General features: G+C 41.0%; 1 protein-coding gene across 2 annotated transcripts; it reads right to left on the minus strand.

Annotated features, from left to right (window-relative positions):
• Positions 1 to 343: 343 nt before the first annotated feature.
• Positions 344 to 16909, minus strand: LOC122767128 (synaptopodin-2). Of its 2 annotated transcripts, XM_044022501.1 has the most exons (5): positions 16721 to 16909; positions 10733 to 10884; positions 9091 to 9854; positions 4672 to 7685; positions 344 to 1178 (listed from the first exon to the last, which is right to left on the minus strand). In XM_044022501.1, the coding sequence occupies exons 1-5, from the start codon at positions 16826 to 16828 to the stop codon at positions 579 to 581; spliced, it is 4638 nt and encodes a 1545-aa protein (XP_043878436.1). In that variant the 5' UTR covers positions 16829 to 16909; the 3' UTR covers positions 344 to 578. The 2 variants fall into 2 exon arrangements, with proteins under 2 accessions (XP_043878436.1, XP_043878435.1); XM_044022500.1 differs by lacking the exon at positions 344 to 1178 and having other exon boundaries at positions 2722 to 7685.
• Between the last annotated feature and the right edge of the window lie 986 nt (positions 16910 to 17895).

Here is a 17895-nt window from a genome sequence, read left to right on the forward strand (position 1 = left end):
GGCGGGAACGAGGGGAGGTTAGTGCTGGAGACATGACAGCTCAGCCAAAGTGAACATTTTTTGTTATATTAGGTAGTTATTATCACGTTAATGTATGTTCAAGTGTTTATTTCCCCACTAATGTGGTTTTAATTCATTATTTGTTTATATTATTATTTTATAAACACAGCCTGACCTCCACAAGCTTTTATTTTGGTACTTTCGGTAAATGGCTGTGTGAATGTGCAAATTAGCCAAATATTTAGTTTCACCCAAAAGATTTAGATTTAGCATTTAGATTTAGATTTTGCATTTAGATTTAACATTTAGGTGTAACATTTAATATTTAGATATAACTATTTAATACATTTCAGGACCCTCTGGTGGAGGATAAAGAGGTAGATAATGGATGGACGTTTGAAGCTAAACGTGACAAAATGTTGCAGTTATTTTCAGTATGAGCCGATTTACAAACGGCACCCCATACTCTATTACTCTACTTGCTCAGCACTTACTTACAATATAGTCTGCTTAGAAACTGATGAAGTTGTCGCTTTATTTGCATATATATGCATGTGCTCACAAAGGTTAAGTGTATCCTACCGTCTCCAGCTCCATGTGTTGCTAGTGTACACAGACTTGTAAGTTTGCTTTCCCAAGGGCCTCTTATACTCAGAGGAGGACACAGGGGCCTTCATCATGGCCTCTGTCACAGACTGCTGAGGCTGCCACTGTCTAGGCAGGGAACCGTAACCAGCATGACCAGTGGGAGTGGAGACAGCAGTCTTTGCTGGGGAGAAGAAAGATGGCAGGGGAGCTCGCCTCTGACTGCGGCTTTGGCTTGGGCTCCAAGTCTGGCTGCCTTTTTTCTTTGGGGCTTGGTAAGACATTGTGGACTTCCACTCTGCTGGCGGCTCAGGCAGCATTTTGCGCTGGGCTGCCAAACAGATGTCTAAGGCGAGGGTTTGGTAGAGATTCTGGGAAGCAAAGGCTTCATCCACCAAGCCCAGGGGGTGACGGGAAGCAGCCTCCCAGGGTGAAAGGGGTTTGTGGCCCTTCTCCAGCCAAGATTTCTGCCGTGCTGGGGGAGTAGTTGAGACCCAAGTTGGAGGTTTTGGGGAAGAAGAGGTCGAGGCTGACTTCTGGCCTGTTGGTAGTACTCTGACTGGTGGGGAAAGTGAGTAGCTCCTGCCAAGTGCCTGTGAAGAAAGATCCAGACATGTTTATTTTAGTAACTGTTCATTTTTGTTTGGCTGACTGGCTCTCTATCCTAATCAGAACAGTTTGGAAAATGATGGAAACCACAATCGTTTTTTGTCAACTGTTCTTTTTGTCAATTGTTCTATTATTTTTGTATGGTATTGTATAAAATAAAATACATTAATATATATCAATGTATTTCATGTTTGAAGGTGTTCTCTGATTCAGTCTCTGTGCTAATACTGTATGAATACATAAAAAAGCAGCACAATCTGTTAAGCTGCTAATAGTTTTACAACATCAACAACTCAAGGACTTTTCACAAACCAGAAAAAAATACTCTAAACAGAGTGAACAAAATAGCTTATGAGCATTCACAAGCTCACCAGACACAGCAATCATTTTTAAAATGTAGTGATTTGGTGAAGCTGCAAAATGCTTGATAAAATGGCTCTACATTCATAATACATATTACACTGGGAAGGTAGAAAAGGCAGTGCTGCCATCATCTGGTGAAAGTTGTGTAGGATCAGCAGATGGAAAGAGATGACAAAATGATAAAAGCAGAGTGGAGAGTGCAAACATAAAACAAAGAAATGTAGCTTTAGGGTTTAGGGTGAAATAAATGCTCTGCTGAGTCAGGTAACTTGTGAACATAAAATGCCTGATGCTCTGTTATCCTGGATTGATACTATAGAGGATGAGTAGATATAAAGGCAATTTGAATTCCTATTTTTGTTATCCTGAAGGAGTTTCACAATACAACTTATTTACTTCACATTTCAAATCTTAAATTCCATAGGTTCTTATTTTTCACATCTATATATGAAACGTCTGTACATATATTTTGTGATTAAAACAGATAGTGAACGAAAGTACAGAACACATGATATGGTTTTGTTGCTGTATTATGTACTGCAAATTAATAATGCATGTAAATATTTTAGCTGTTGTTTCCATAAAAGGTATTGTTTTTATCCATTTACAATGCATTAAATCAAATATGGTCTACCTTTGCCACACAAGTGGGAATCAAATTCCTCCAGATATAGCAGAAGAAATCTGTCAAATTAACACACTTCACAAATAACTGCTCTCTCTGAAAATGCATGACAGTACATGGATATACATTTCAACAGAGGTCCACTCACTTGACCTCCAGAATGAGCCAGCAAGGTCTTCTCTCAGTAAAATCACCAGTCTAATAATAACCTTCATAAGTGCATCATCGGGTAGTCATTCTGCAGGAATGTGCTGCTCATGCATTTGCCTCTATCCCTGAAAAATACAGATGATTCTGTATCTGCGAATCTCTGTGGCATCTCTGTTTCTGCGTGTCACATTGAACATTTGAAAACTGATTCTTGTGGAAAAATGGTGGGTTTGAAAGTGAGTCTAATGTACTGATGTAATAAAGATTATTTTAAACTTTATAACTCTTCATAGCACAGGTGAGGATGTTGTGAAAATCAGTGACATGAAAAAGGGAGCTGAGAAATAGATGAAAAGCATGCTCAAAGGACAAAAGGAAGGAAAGCAAAACAAGGATAAAAGACATTTTAATGGCACTGTGAATAATACAGAAAGTGCATTATGAAGAGAAACACACGAAAGAAAAGGAAAAGGAACACAAATAACAAATGCAGCCCTGTACCAAAAATATATTTGTGAACATTCTTGGGCTATAGTTATTAATTTAACAATTCTTCTTTTGCACATTATTATCTATTCATATAAAAAAAAAGCAAGAGAAGATGAATGAAAGGGTGAGGCCGACACAGCGGACAATATACTATATTAAACTACATGTTTTCAGAAAAAATACTACCAGGGTGAGATAAATAGTAGCTTTTCCCTTAAGGCTTACAATGAAATTTAAGCCTACTATTCCTGGACCTCAGCAGACTGTCTCATGAGGCCATTTAAATATAGTGCCTACCATGATGCAACAGCTGGCAAAGAGCTTAAAATAAAACTAACCTACTTAGGCCCTGTTGAAGAGGAAGCATTAAAGAAAAATGTTTACCAATCAAGCATTTGAAGCTTAAACAAGTCACTGTTCATTGTCACATTTTTTATGGATGTGCTGCTTTTTTTTGCCGTGAAACTCCCCATGGTTGTTATATAATCTCTACACTTTTCTACTAACAAATGAAATTTAAAATGTAGCCTTGTGTTTGGTATCACTACACCTTACAGCCCTTCCTCACCACTTAATCTTATTCTTACTTTTTTTTTTTGTTAATTGCATTTTAGTTTGCATTGTATCCTTTTCAAATATCAACTTTCTGTTGTCACTGTCACGTCCCCTTCACATTAGAATTCCTTTTCTTCTTTCAGCTCAGTAAATATCACACTCCCCTACATTCTTTTATCGCCACCACTTTAAATTCTGTCATATTAACTTTGATGACGATTGTTTACTTTATATATATACATTTATAGTGAAATATCTATATGGTGGATTCAAAAACTTCATTTTGGCTTCTTTATGTCTGATCAGATACTTCCAACCTGTTCTTATTTGTGTCTTTTTAATTTTTGTGTTATTGTTCACATTAGCTCTAAAAACCCATCAAGCTCTGTTCAGGGATAAAAAATACTGGTGGAAGTGTAATCACTGCAAAATCTATTTCATGAACTCAAAATGTTCCACTTGGCAGTGGATTGCAACAGTATTGACCAGTGATTTAAGCCTAAATCAAGCATTCACTCTTTATCAACTGTTGTAGGCTTCCACACCTGAGCTGAACTCTTTTTAGCTGTAAACCTAGGCTTAGGTGCATTGACAGTGTTGCTACCTGATGCAGATTCAGGCCTAGCAGCCACCAGAAAACTAGGAGCAACATAGCTACTGGGAGGCTGCTGTTGGTAGATTACTGAGGGAGCTGCAAGGTAAGGAGGGCTGCTAGCTGGTTGGTAGGGAACCTGTGATGCTTGTTGGTAGGCAGGGATGGAAGATTGAGGAGATTGGGGATGATAAGCAGGAGGGGCAGGATGTTGATACTGTTGGTTATATGCCTGCTGATAAAAACTGTCAGGATGTTGCTGAAAAGTATTATCGGGAGCATAGATATTAGCTGGGTTTTGCTGGTATTGACCATCATGCATCATCACTTGCATGGGCATCCCATAGTCCTGCTGGGGGTAAGGAGCATTAAACTGTCCAGTTGGCTGGATGGGAGCCATTTGCTCATAACTAGCTGGTTGGTTTTCAATGGGGGGGTTAGAAGGCAAACAGTCGGGCTTAGGTGCAGGGGGCTTGGGAGCCTCCTCTGCTGGGCCAAATGTAAAGAGTGATGAATTGAGTTGATATGGCTGATGTTTCATCACGTCTACCACACTGAGGGGTTTACGGGCAGGTGTTTGCTTATCTTTGCCTTTTTTCTTGTCTTTGGATGAAGATGTACCTAGTAGGGGCTGCTTTGTGGCTGCTGGGGGATAAAAAGGGGACTGAATAGGATTAAATGCCCGTGAAGGTGGAGCACGTACGTTTGGGGTATACTTCCACTCATTTGGTAAGGAAGCAGTTGGCGATGACGACCGGGTTGCCTTGTTTGCTTGCACAGTCTCAGAGTCCACAACAAACTTTTCCATACGAGACTGCCTCTTGGCAAACATTTCAGCTCCTTTCCCTCTGACAACTGGCATCTCATAAGCTGGACCTGCAGATGATGGGTTTAAGGTAGTGGCCATTGGGTTGATCAGTGATGAAGCTCTTTGACCAGTGGTAAAAGAGTGCATTCGCTGTGGTGGAGGTGGTGGGGTACGGTTTTGTGTGGGATTTTGTGGTGGATGCCAAGGTTTTGGAGAAGGGCGATCGTTAACCATTGATGTGGAAACATGCACGGGTGTTTGCTTTGACTCTGGTGTCCAAGCATTCACAATTGTCTGAGGCTGTGACTGAGCTGGAGGCCAGACTGTATTTGGCTGTGGTGAAGACTGTGGTGGAACTCGTTGAGCCCAAGGTGGTTGATTTTGCTCTTGGGCCCATGACGGCATGGTGTTCTGACTTTGTTCTGGAGGGTGCTGGGTCCATGATGGTTGGGATTGAGACTGGGTAGTTACTGGTGCCCATGGATTCAAATTGGCCTGAGTTTGCACTTGAGCTTGTGCTTGTGTTGCTTGCATCCAAGATGGCTGAGTTTCTGGTTGAGCTTGTGATGGGGGCCATGCATTACGTTGCTGTGAATGTTGAGGCTGAGCTGAGACCCAAGGTGGTTGAGGTTGTTCTGGTGATTGGGCCTGTGGCCATGCTTGTTGTGGAGCATGTTGCTGTGGTTGCTGAGCCCATGGTGGCTGTGGTTGAGATTCTGGTTGAACCTGTCTAACCCATGTAGGTTGTTCTTGTGGATTTTGTTGGGGTGACTGCCATGATGGTTGATGCAGAGATTGTTTTCCTAATGGCTGTGCCCATGGGGCTTGGGCCTGTTGCTGCACCGGTTCTTGAGGCTGACCCCAAGATAGTTGCATTTGCTGCACACGTGGCTGTTCATGAGAATGTGCCCAGGGGGGCTGTATCTGTGTCTGACTCTGTGGTTGTTCAACAGGCTGAGCCCAGCGTGGCTGAACCTGTGGCTTTGACTGAGGCTGCTCTACTGGCTGGGTCTGGTGTGACTGAACCGGAGGCTCAGGCTGTGGTTGCTCTACAGGCTGGGCCCAGTGTGGCTGACCATGAATATGGATTTGTGCTTGCTCTTGAGGCTGACTCCAGGATGGCTGACTTGCAGGGGTCCAAGTAGCTGCAGAGGAATGAGGCTGCACTTGAGTAGTCTGTTGTGTTACCCAATGTTCCTGTGGTGGAGTCTGATTTGGAGGTGATTCCCGGGGTTGCATTTTAGCTGGATTCCAGGAGGTGGTGGATGGCTGCTGTGACTGTGATTGAGTTACAGCCCAGGTAGTCCCAGCACCTTGCTCTGACTGCAAAGTAGAATTTATACGACTATTTTCCTCCTGGGCTGTCACTTGCATGGATTGTTCTTGAGATTCAGCCTCTGGGAGTGTCCATGTGTGCTGTTCCTCTGTGGTAATGCTGGCAGGAGCCTCCTGGGGAGCAGGAGGGGGTGAGGGCTTAGGAGCAGGTGCAGGGGTTGGCTCCAGCTCTGGTGCAGGGGTGGCATCTGTGGTGGGGGCTACAGCAGGTGTGGATACACTATTTTCAGCATGCTGAGCTGTGTCCTGGTTGTTCATTTCCATCTGTGAGGACCAAGGAGGAGAATTGGGGTTTATCATAGGCTTTGGAGCCACTGGTGGTGGAGTCTTATGTTTAACACATGGAGACTGGAGGAAATTACAAGCCTCTGCCCCAAGGCTAAGATAGTCTTCCTCAGGTCCTGACTCAAAACCCAGCTTCTTACCAGGCCTGTTGAGGAGGTTCAGTAATGCTGGGTTAGGTGACACTTTTGGTGCATCTTTAAATGTGAACATTGGCTTGCCAGTGTTTTTCCTCCTTGTATCCTGAAGAACGCCAGTCCGAATTGCAGGGGTAGAAATGCGCTCATCACGTGATGCTATTTGCTCTTGGCCCACAGAATCTTGATTGGTCCCACTCATTGCAGGAGAATAAGGGGAAGCCATCACATTTCCAACTGAGAAAGGCTTTGCAGTGCGATTGGTGAAAGAACTTTCACTGGTTTGATGTTGGACTGTGCCATTGATGTTTGTAGAATAGTGCTTCATGTGCTGTTGTTCTTGATGATATCCTTGTTGCTGCTGATACATTTGCTGTTGATAATGCTGCTGTTCATACTGCTGTTGCTGATACTGTTGTTCATATTGTTGTTGTTGCTGTTGATAGTTCTGTTGTTGATGTTGGTAGCTCTGTTGAGGTTGTTGATAGCTTGGTTGTTGCTCATAGTACTGTTGTTCTTGATATTGCTGGTACTGTTGTTGTTGGCTTTGCTGATGTGTAGTTACATCCATGTATACATGACCCTCTGTTGCTGACTGCATGTAGGATTGCTCCACTGTCTTCTTCTCAGTCTCCTGCACTCCTTCCACGGGAATCCCATGACGCCTAAGCTCCTCATGTTCAGCAGCAATCTCATCCATCCTCTGACGCCGTTGAGCAAACATAAGGGCACCCTTACCCTTGGTGTCAGGCAAACACTCCATCTCTGATTGGTTGTTTAGGTTCCTTTCAATCTCAAGAAGACCCTTGTCCCAGTTGATAGTCAGCACACCTTCTCTACTATGGGCATTAGTGAGGAAATGCTTATCTATTTCAGTCCCTTTAGGAGCCACAAGGGTAAATTCAACAGTATGTGTTTCTTGTCCGTTGTCGTCGTTTTCTTCGTCCTCTTCGTCACTGTTCTCTCGTTCGTCCTCTCCAGTGCCGTAGCTCACAAGTGTGAATTTTTTGGCTCTCTGCCGATGTTTCTTGAACATCAACACCCCCTTGTTGTTGGGGTTGGGTGGAGCAGCCGTAAGAAGGAGAGCAATACGTTTACATTTGGACTTGGCCTCCTTCACCTGCTTGTCAGACAAACTCTCGCTACGCCTGAGCCCTGTAAAGAGAATGAAAAGAGATAATTCAGGGTTTAGAAATAAGGGTCACTGACACGTCAGCCTAAATAATTGCTATACTTTGATAGGATTTATTTAAGTTAAACAGTATGTTTTAATAATTTAGAACTAAGACCATCAAAAAACATTCTAAAATAAAATAAACTAGTATAGTATAGTATGTTTATGTATACATATATATACATACATATATATGTATGTATATATGTATATATTTACTTAAACAAACAAGACAGCCTGTGAACAATACAACAGATGAAGAAGTAGAAATGCCAGCAAATCATTAATGCATTTTGTTCTATGGTTCAATTGATCCAGCCACAATAATAACCTAATACAAACTATAAGCAATTAAATGATTCGATTATATGAGAAATTGTACATTTGACATTATTATTATTATATCCACCCAATGCTATGTTCTTTCCCTATTAATCCAAATAAGCAAATTTAACTGTGCATAAATCATCAACCACTTAATAACCCAGTTATAGTCTGTTGACCCATGTCTAATATCCTCATTTGTCCACAGAAAATGCAGTGCATTATATTGGAATATTAATCCCCATAAAGCAGTCAGGAATAGAGTGAAACATTAAAGATAGCCTCTATGCAATAAATTCACCAGGGTCAACTGTGAACTGAAAGCCTCTCCAAACACTGATCTTAGACCATTTCAACAAACGCCACACAATAAACAGTTTCTAAAATAATCTAGCAATGGAGCACTGTAATAAAATAAGAAATAGTTTTACTGTTCTGTATTGCTGCAAGACTAACCTGAAGGCGGAGGAGACAGCGGGAGTGAGCAATGGACTCACTTTTTTAGCTCAGTTAAAGCACTCAGTTTGAAAGGATCAGGTAACGGGAGAGGGGAACATATGCTAGTGTCTGTCAAAGGGCCACTTCTGCAGGCATCATCAGCCTGCTGGTGTTATATTTATGTCTTCTACACAGCTCAAAGGAATGCCTCAGTATCCATATTCATCCTCAAGCCTCCTCAAATGAATTGTTGAAGATGTTTATCTCAAATAAAATCAATTCAACTTCCTTATATCTCTTGCCCTTATTAATAAATTAAGCCAGTGTTGACAGTCACAGTCCTATTTGCCCGCTGTACCCCACCACCACTGTGTTGTAATTCAGATGTATTTTCTTCCATTCACAGGAATGAGCACCCTCCTCCAACTGCAATGAAAGACATCCTATTTTGAGGGGTACACACTGAGGACTAGCATGCATTTGAATGCACATATGTTGTTGAATAATTTATTCAGTGACCTACTAGCATGCAAAATATCCCTCAAATAATAAGTCTTACACTCAGAAGAATGCACACCAAGATATTATACATGATGCAAATGTAAATGGTCCATGTGAACTTACTAGAGTGCCTTGCCCGATGCTTGTTAGGTTTGTCTTGATCCCCTTCAGAATCAGAGTGCTCTTCTACTGCTGGTGTTGCCTCTCCTGTGGGAATTCCAAATGAAACCGTAAAAGACCCAGGAAGTCCCTCATTGGGCCCTCCTCCTTCTTCTCCTTCACTTTGGGATCCAACACTTCCACTGACCCTGGGGCCACCCACACTCAGGATGCCCCTCCCTGCTCCTGATGCTGACGGCTGCTGCAAAATGACCTCCACCTGCCCCAGCATCGAAGGGTGGCTGAGCACCACCCCATGCTGGCCAAGTGGCTCTCTGCCAGAGAGTGGTATAGAGTGAGTCTCAACAGCCTCTCTGTTTGATAATTCCCCCTCGATCCCATGAGCACTCCCGAGAGAGGTACAGCTCGTGTCATCCAACCTTTGCTCAGACAGGGATACCTGGAGTTCGACCATTTCTCCAGGGGAGAAGCAGCGCTGTTCTTCATTTTCCTTAAAATCAGATTCTCGACCTCTCTGGTCAGGTGGCGGAGCATGTAGCTGGGTGCAAAGCTGATGGGGTCCCCTTGGTAATGTCATAATGCTGTCCATCTCCCCATAGTGGGCCTCATCTTGTGACGCAGATATGTAGAGTTCTGTTGGGCTTTGGGACCTGTGCTTTGGAGATATAATGTGGAGGGTGGTGCTCGCTAAACCATCACCTGAAGACTCTCTCTCACTACAGTAGGTTTCTTCTGATTCAAGGTCTCTGCTAGACATGGGGCAGAATCTGTCAGAGAATGATAGAGAGAGGAACAGTCAGTAATTGAAGCAAATTGAAATCTTAATTCCTTAACTGAAATGATCCTTGAATACAAATCTGTTCATTTAAAACAAAAGGTTTTTAATCATTAAAACACACTGCCTTGTATTTGCCAGTGCGCAAAAGTATTGCAATGCAATTTAGCCTGTCTGCCACTGCTGAAGTTATGGCAATAACTCTAATATTAACTGTAAAGGTCAGTAAAGTATAAATGTCCCAGCGTTATAATTTGCAAATGCCATTATTGAAGTGAGTTCAATTAAACATCAGTGACTAAATATTTTGTGCAACTGTGAAAGAGTCATATCAAGGCTGCCACTGAAATCATTTTAATAAACACCTTGTATTGTGCCCATAATCTATTAAAGCCCCCCTGCTGTTTAAATGTGGGCACATGCAGCAATATTAGAAGAGATGTCACTCTGTCAAACACACCAGTATAGTGCCCACTGAGTAATGGCTGAGCAGCTGCACGTCAATCAGACACTGTGACACCTTGGCCAAGCCAGTTGGAAGGTCAGCACGACTGATACACACAATAAGTCATACACGCAAACATACTGTATAGACACCAACAGTATGATCGTCAGTGGATCACTGGACTATGCAATATGACGCAAGTCATAAAACAAACAAAACAACATGCTATCTAAATGCTAATCCAGTGGTGCGGTAATGACTTTTCTACTACTGTTGCAAACACCAAGGACCAATTGCATGGCCCATTTGTCATGATACCCTGTTTATGAACATAAAAACATTTTCAAACACGGTGTGCTCAGATTTTTTTCTGCACTCCATACATTTTCTTTAGAATTTAGTGCTTGGTTGGTGTGTGGACGTACCTTTTGAGAAGAAGCTGCAGGCAGTCAATTGATGTGTCAATGAGGGCAAAGGCTCGTAAAAGGGAGAGATCAGCACACGGCTCTCCATTGAGTGACACCACCTCATCACCTTCCTGCACTCCAGCCAAGAAAGCATGGCCACCTTCCTCTACCTGTAGATGGCATTGTGATTAGTGTGCTAGACCATTAATTTTAACGTAACACACGGCAACAGAGAAGCATCAGTTAATGTTTCCACAGCAGCAAGTGACCTTAAAATGCAAATCTCCCTCAGATAATGTTCTTAAACTGGCGGACCATGTGGAAATATTCCCTTAACTGCCTTGCAGAACAGCGACAACAGTACTACAGTTCACAGGAAGTCAATATACAGTACATCATCTTGTCATACAGAAACATCTTTATGCGTCAGCAACACAAATCCATTCTGTTTTGAAAAAGCAAAGACAAACGTACCTCAGCAACGTTTAAACAGTAATGTATGCTTAGTGCAAATACAAAATGACTGGAAGTAAAATATATGAAAACAATTTTGACTGGGCTATTATTTTATAAATATTTTTGGAAAATGTGGGAACACACGAATGTTAACACTACTTGGTAAATGAAAGAGACATTGCTAGATGGACAATGATAAATGTGCAGATTGTGTTTTAACAATATTGTAGCTGTAGGCCAGCTCTGCTTAGATCCATTTAAAGGGCACCTATTTGCACAATTAAGCTAACGATTGATAGCTGTGTTCTCTTCTAATTGGTTCCTGAGTTCTATGAAATGGTTCATTAACAAAAGGATTTAATAAGGAGAAACACCCCATAAACTTTACACAAAAGGCCACTCATACAGGCAAGGGAGATAAAAGCTGAGTTCAATTCCATGCAATTAGCAGAAATATAGCATAGCCTATAGCATAAAAATATTTTTCAAATAATGCAAATGAACAGCTTTTGGTATGTTTACTATGCTATACAATATGAGAAAAACTTCACCATTCCATTAATTCATGTGAAAGAAGTGAGCAATGTACACAGTAATGTCTATGATAGATGAGAGTCAGTTTAGCCTAAGATGACACTGAAGAAGCTGCTCTGCCGTCCATCATGTGAATGTGCAGTTGCTACTCTCTTCTATTTGAATCACACCATCACAAAACCAAAACAGTCTCCTTGGTTTCTTGTGTTGATGTTACACAGACTTTTGCCCCTGACAGGCAGAAACCACACGGGCTGTAAATCTTGACAGGCAATTAGAAACTTCAATTCAACTTTCTTTTTTTTAACAATATCTAAGAAAATGTAAAACAAAGCACACATTTGTACTGTAAATTAGAAATTATTTATTTTACTATAGTGTACTTTCTTTTTTGGAAAACCCAAATAAAACAGGTTGTTATTGTTTCATTTAATTAAACAATGCAATAATTCCACAGCAATACTTTTATGAATATGTTTCACATTTTGAAATTTGACCCAAATCCTGGCTGCTGTCCTTTTGCAATAAGCCGAGAAAAGGATATGCACTCAACTTGCAGTGAAATTATCTTGTCAGTAGATGGCGATGCACACATACTGCATGTCTAACTGCTGGAGGACAGCGAGGGGAATCCATGCAGAAGACACTGCAGTTTATAACCAAACATATAAAGATGATTTGGTTGCTGTTTGTAAATGCAAAACACTAGTGCACATTTTTGCATCCAGATAAACTTAAAATTTAATCGCACACATTAATCTCAAAAATAAGCCAGCCCATTCTAAGCAACTACCAGGTCAGACTATTATACAAACATATTTTATGAGTTTACTTTATTGAGCTGGACACTTTTAGGTAAGACCTGCTTTGACTCCATCTCTGAGATTTTAAGAGTTAAGAGTATGCAAACAGGCCCTATATGGCAAACCTGTCTGTGTCTATGGGGACTCACAACAGAGACGATGCTTTGTCTGGAATGCCACAGCAACCATTCGTGCTCCAAAAAAGGAGGGGAGACATTTGTTGACGCATCTGCCCTCAGCACAAGGGCACACAGACAGACGTGCAAAGGAGGTGAACACCACCTTGTGTTTCAGTCCAGCTGGTCTTAAACTGAGAAACCCAGTTTGAAGTAGTTGGGCAGGAAAGAAAAACAAATGAATTCCACTCTATGTGTTAGATGAGAGGAGAACACAAACAGTGCTCACTGTTTCTCACTATTAAAGTGCTTTTCAACAATAGCACTGCGCTGGTGATCTGAATTTACATTACAAGGGGTCACAATTGGACAGCAATTATTCCTGTGTTCTCCAGGGTCCCCCATTTTCAAATTATCTGTTTAATAGGCTTAAGCATAACGGAAAATCACAGGAAATACAGGACTGTAGCTCCCGGCAGTTCCTGGCCTTTACAGCTTTAAGTAATTAGTTTTTTACATATGAGGCTAATATTTTCCAGCTGCTTTACAGGTAACACTTACACCACGTGGGGGTGATTGTTTTATTATTATTATTCACTCTTGTATTCTCTGTTTGTTAGGAGCAGAATATTTTCACTCTAGAGGGCCACACATTAAACTGATTAAATGCGAGTTTTTTAAAGAATTACTGAAGTTGTGTTTATTCAAAGGCTCCTATAAAAGCAATATGCTGTCAATGTGTTATTATGCTGAGAATTACTGACAGCACTGAGGTTTCTGACAAAATACAGCTACACTTATACGTTACTAAAGAAAACAACTAAAGATATTTGGGTCACAGACCAGGTGACCTTATTTAATATATCAAATGGATAGTACATACAGTATCATTGTGTTTCTATAATAATCACCTGTGCCTTCAGGTGAGGGGGAGAAACATGAATGAATTTAAACAATTTTCTTTCTTTTTTACAATCTCATTACTCACTTAAAAGTCTACCTTGGCCTTACACTACAATGGCAAGGGAGCATTCACAGCAGGAAACACTGCAGCCCACTACCCGCTCCATCATCCTAATATAAAGCTGTTGGAGAAATGGCCTCAATTTGCTTAGATGACGTGAGGGGGAAAAACTAGCCCAGTCATCATCTGCTCCCTCTCAGGACCAGGATGTGGCTGTTTTGCAGAAAAAGACAAAGCCAAAAAACTCTGTGGAGCACTTTGTTTACTCCAGGGAAACTGCACTGAATGAATGAGGCAATGGCATTTTGCTGATTGCTTGGCAGCTTAATAAGGTTCCTATGGTGCACTGTTAGAGCTGAAACATCAGCTACAAGAGCCTTCTCTACTCTGCAAAGGGCAAAATAATTCAGGTAAAAAGGACTCCTCATGGAATGTGATTGCATTAGTTCATTTAATTTCCTGGTGCGGCAGCAAGTCCCCAAAGTTAGAAACTTTACAGACTTGCATTACTATTGCATTTGTTTTGCCATTCAGTCTTCCATTACTGATCTGATGCATGTTGACATTACACATACCAAGATGACATATTTTAGTAATTAGGAGGCCAAAATGTCTCCTGTTCAGGTTGGGATGATTAAAACAACTTCTATTTCTGAACATCTGTTTATGATTAATACAAATTACATTACAGAATCTTTGTACTCTTTGCTAATACATAAAAAAGAGTGTGTAACATTGTTACCATAGGTCTGATGTGGATTGTTCCATGTTTTTTTTAAAGGTGTATTGGTGCACTGTATTTTTGGGCCCAGACTCATAAAATGTTGTGTTTCTGTGTCTTTAAAAAAAAAGAAAAAAAAGAAAAAGTGACCTCATCAACTTTGTACTCAGGCCCTGACTCCAACTAAGAAGGAAAACACAGCTTCCCTTATAAGGAGTGAACCTTTTAAGAGTGGATACCCCATGCCTGTACACTATACTGCCTGTCTGTGAACTCAACAATCACCTTTTCTCAGGGAACAAAACAGTTTATTTCCAGCAGATTCAGATTCAGCAGAAGCTTTTTAAGAACCACTTGTCAGGAGCAGGAAAAATTCCAGCTTTAGAGTGCACTTTTTACTTTAACTTACTGTTTTCCCCTCAAGAGGAGTTTGGAGGTATGTTTAGGGTTATCCCTTCCAGATGAGGTGGACTAAAACCCTCAGATGGGCTAGACTAAGGCATATACGCTTCATACTGTATGTAGCTATCTCACTTTAACAGGCAAAACACTTGTGTGTTTACAGGATTCTGATGAAACACACATTTGGGGCTAGACCACTTTAAACGTCACTTTTTTTAATATTTGAAGTGAGACAATAAAGTTTCAAGAGAATATTAAAGTTTAAACAGACACTGGATGTAAATGTGCATGTGTGTGTGTGGGGGGATTTTGTACTGCTCACTAAACCTCACTGATGCAGCAACTTTTTGGCAAGGCATTTAGTACGGGTTATGTCGATCTACAAAACAAAACAAAAAATGAACAGGCTTGTCATATGGTCATGGATTTGTGAGAATTAGTTTGAGAAAAACTGCACAAGTTATTTTGTCCATATAAAAACTTATGGAAAACATGGGAGATATATGTTTTTGTGCATGTGTTCTAAAATAAGCAACTCACTATAATGATAACAGAATTGCTCAGATGTTTGTTTTTTAGCTTATATGAGATATCACAAATGCAAATCTAAGGCGACACATGCACAATTGTGCCAGAATTGCAGTTTCAGTTGTTTGTAAGACATTAGGTGAATGCCAATAAAATGATCTATCGTTGCTTTCAGCTGGAGCTTTGATGTCACAGGAATGCAAACATTTACATCCTCACTACTTGGAGGACAAGCAGATGAGCAATGGGGCAGATTGAGTGCTTGCTAACATGCTCGACTATGCCATATATAGAGTCTCCCCTGCTCTTCAAAATAAAAGGCACCTGGTTTTTACCTATCTCATTGCACACAAGCAGTACGTCACCACAAAACTGGCTACATTCTTTGTGCATCACACTGTGAGGAAGGTAAAAGAAGGATCACTTTAGTTTAGTCCTGGAAGAAAAGCTATTTTTTGGCATTTATGCAAAAGCTAATTCACTGTAATAGTAGATTATTAATGTGCCAATCGAGTAGTTCTGATGGCATTATGGACAGTATGTATGCAAAATGCAAAATCAGCAAAGAGGCTTGATAGCAGTCACGTTATTGCTTGTGGTATAAGACAGGCAAAAGTGATGAGTTCACAAGGAAACTATGCATGCAACAGATGATTAATACCATTAACTATATTATCAACCAGCACTACATGACCTCTTATACCATGTATGTAAATGTACCTTGACAAGAGCAGCCTTAACCCCAGAGTGCAGATGAACTCTGGCTGTTAAATATGAGGTTTATTACCACACTATCTGTTTAAACAAATGCCATGAAACTGAGGCATCAATACAACATAACCTACATTTGCCTATAACCTCCTTGCTGCATGTTCTTTAGTCATATATTTGTTTAGGTGAAGTTAAGTATTCCTACATGACACACGCACCCATCTCACTCCTCGGGCTGCTTATTCGACCGAAAAAAGCCTCCTTGCTGTAATCTTTGTGAGTGATAACAGATCACACTGGCCTCAGCTTCACACTCTCTCTCTTGGCCTTGACCATATAAGGGTCCCAAGGAATCTCGCACCAAAACACAGCACACGCACACAAAAATGCAGAGAGACATGCACTGCATGCTCCAAGTAAATATTCTCCCAGTGGGAACTCTTCAATTTAAGATTGTTTTTTCCTCCAGTAAATGACTCAACAGAACCCAAAACTGAAAGCATGTACATATATGGCATTTGAAATGCAAACTGGAGAATTGACATGATCGCCAGTACAGAGCATTGATAACACATTTATCATCTCAGATGATAATAATCACTTTTGCTTCATCTAAAATGATTAGTTAGAGAGATAGATGGATGGATAGATAGATAGATAGATAGATAGATAGATAGATAGATGGATAGATTGATAGATAGATAGATAGATAGATAGATAGATAGATAGATAGATAAACAGACAGACAGACAGACAGACAGACAGACATACCTGGGAAATTAAGAAAGGTCTGTAGGTGTCACCCTCTCCCTCTCGCAGGGTGAATCCCCAAGGTGCACCACCACGCACCGTCACGCAGATGTAATCCCCTGTGCCCATGCTCTTCTTCGTCTTCAGCCAAACCTCCGCAGAGACAGAGAGGGCATGGAGCTGACAGCCACAGCGGCCGCACTTTAAAGGATCCACCTCCACCGCTGCGCTGGATAATCCCCATGATGTGAGTTTCTCCACGAGTCCAGCCCGCTTCAGACACGTCACGGCGCACAGACCCGCCTGCAGGCGTGGGCATGCAACTGGTGGTTTGTCAACTTTGTCTCCTGGGAGAAATCTCAGACAATGCATCAGCATCCTCTTGTGAACTTGACCAATGAACAAAAACACGAGCTGAATGAACAGGGAAATAGGAATATCATTCTTATTTTCAAGGTTTGGTTTGTTTGGTTTGACCGTTTCCTTTATAGTCAGAATCACATTTTAGAAACTGAGATCTGGCGATTTGTTCTATAGCTGGGGGGAAAAGTCTGATAGCAATTAAGTTTATCTCTACCCAGTCTGCATGTTATCTATGCACTGCAGCACACTTATATATGTATGCAAGATGATTTGGGCCAAATGCAAAATAAAACAATAACAAATTGGAAAACAGCCTGACTTCTGAGGTGAATTAATTAAAATCAGAATTCTGACTTTTTCAACTCACCCCCCTGAATTCTGAATTTTGAGAACCAGAAAAAAACAAACAATAACATTAAAAATACACATTTATTTCTCTATCAGGTAGAATGGTCTGGGGCTCAGGCTAAATGAGGTTTGTTTGTTCGGCTTTGTACAGATGAATATAAAAGTGCAATACAATTATCCTCAGTACATTCACATAGTAAAATGTCAGCCTGATGAATGTGAGAAAATTAGGATACTCTCACTACCAAAAATCCATCATAATAATTGTGCTGTTTTATGGACTGGAGATGTGATGAACGGTTCTTCTATCGTTTCTACTTTGGCTGTTTCTTCAGCCTCATCTGGGATGCGATATTTTTTTCCCCAGGATGGTAGAGGAAGGTACCGCCTTTTTCGCCTCTGATTGGCTAGAAGGGCTCTCCTCCGATTGGTTATTTGATTTGGCCGTGAAACGTCATCTCACGTTCATGGTGAACGTGTGTCAT

This window comes from Solea senegalensis, linkage group LG3 (assembly GCF_019176455.1).
Source record: "Solea senegalensis isolate Sse05_10M linkage group LG3, IFAPA_SoseM_1, whole genome shotgun sequence".
Classification (NCBI taxonomy): Eukaryota; Metazoa; Chordata; class Actinopteri; order Pleuronectiformes; family Soleidae; genus Solea; species Solea senegalensis.

What these genes read in the sequence shown, in the direction of transcription:
- LOC122767128 (XM_044022500.1), bottom strand. Translation starts at nt 16,828, where the DNA reads ATGGGCACAGGGGATTACATCTGCGTGACGGTGCGTGGTGGTGCACCT. An exon ending in GACCTTTCTTAATTTCCCAG is followed by an intron (nt 10,885 to 16,720) that starts GTATGTCTGTCT and finishes TGCCATCTACAG; the next exon opens with GTAGAGGAAGGTGGCCATGC. An exon ending in CTGCAGCTTCTTCTCAAAAG is followed by an intron (nt 9,855 to 10,732) that starts GTACGTCCACAC and finishes ATTCTCTGACAG; the next exon opens with ATTCTGCCCCATGTCTAGCA.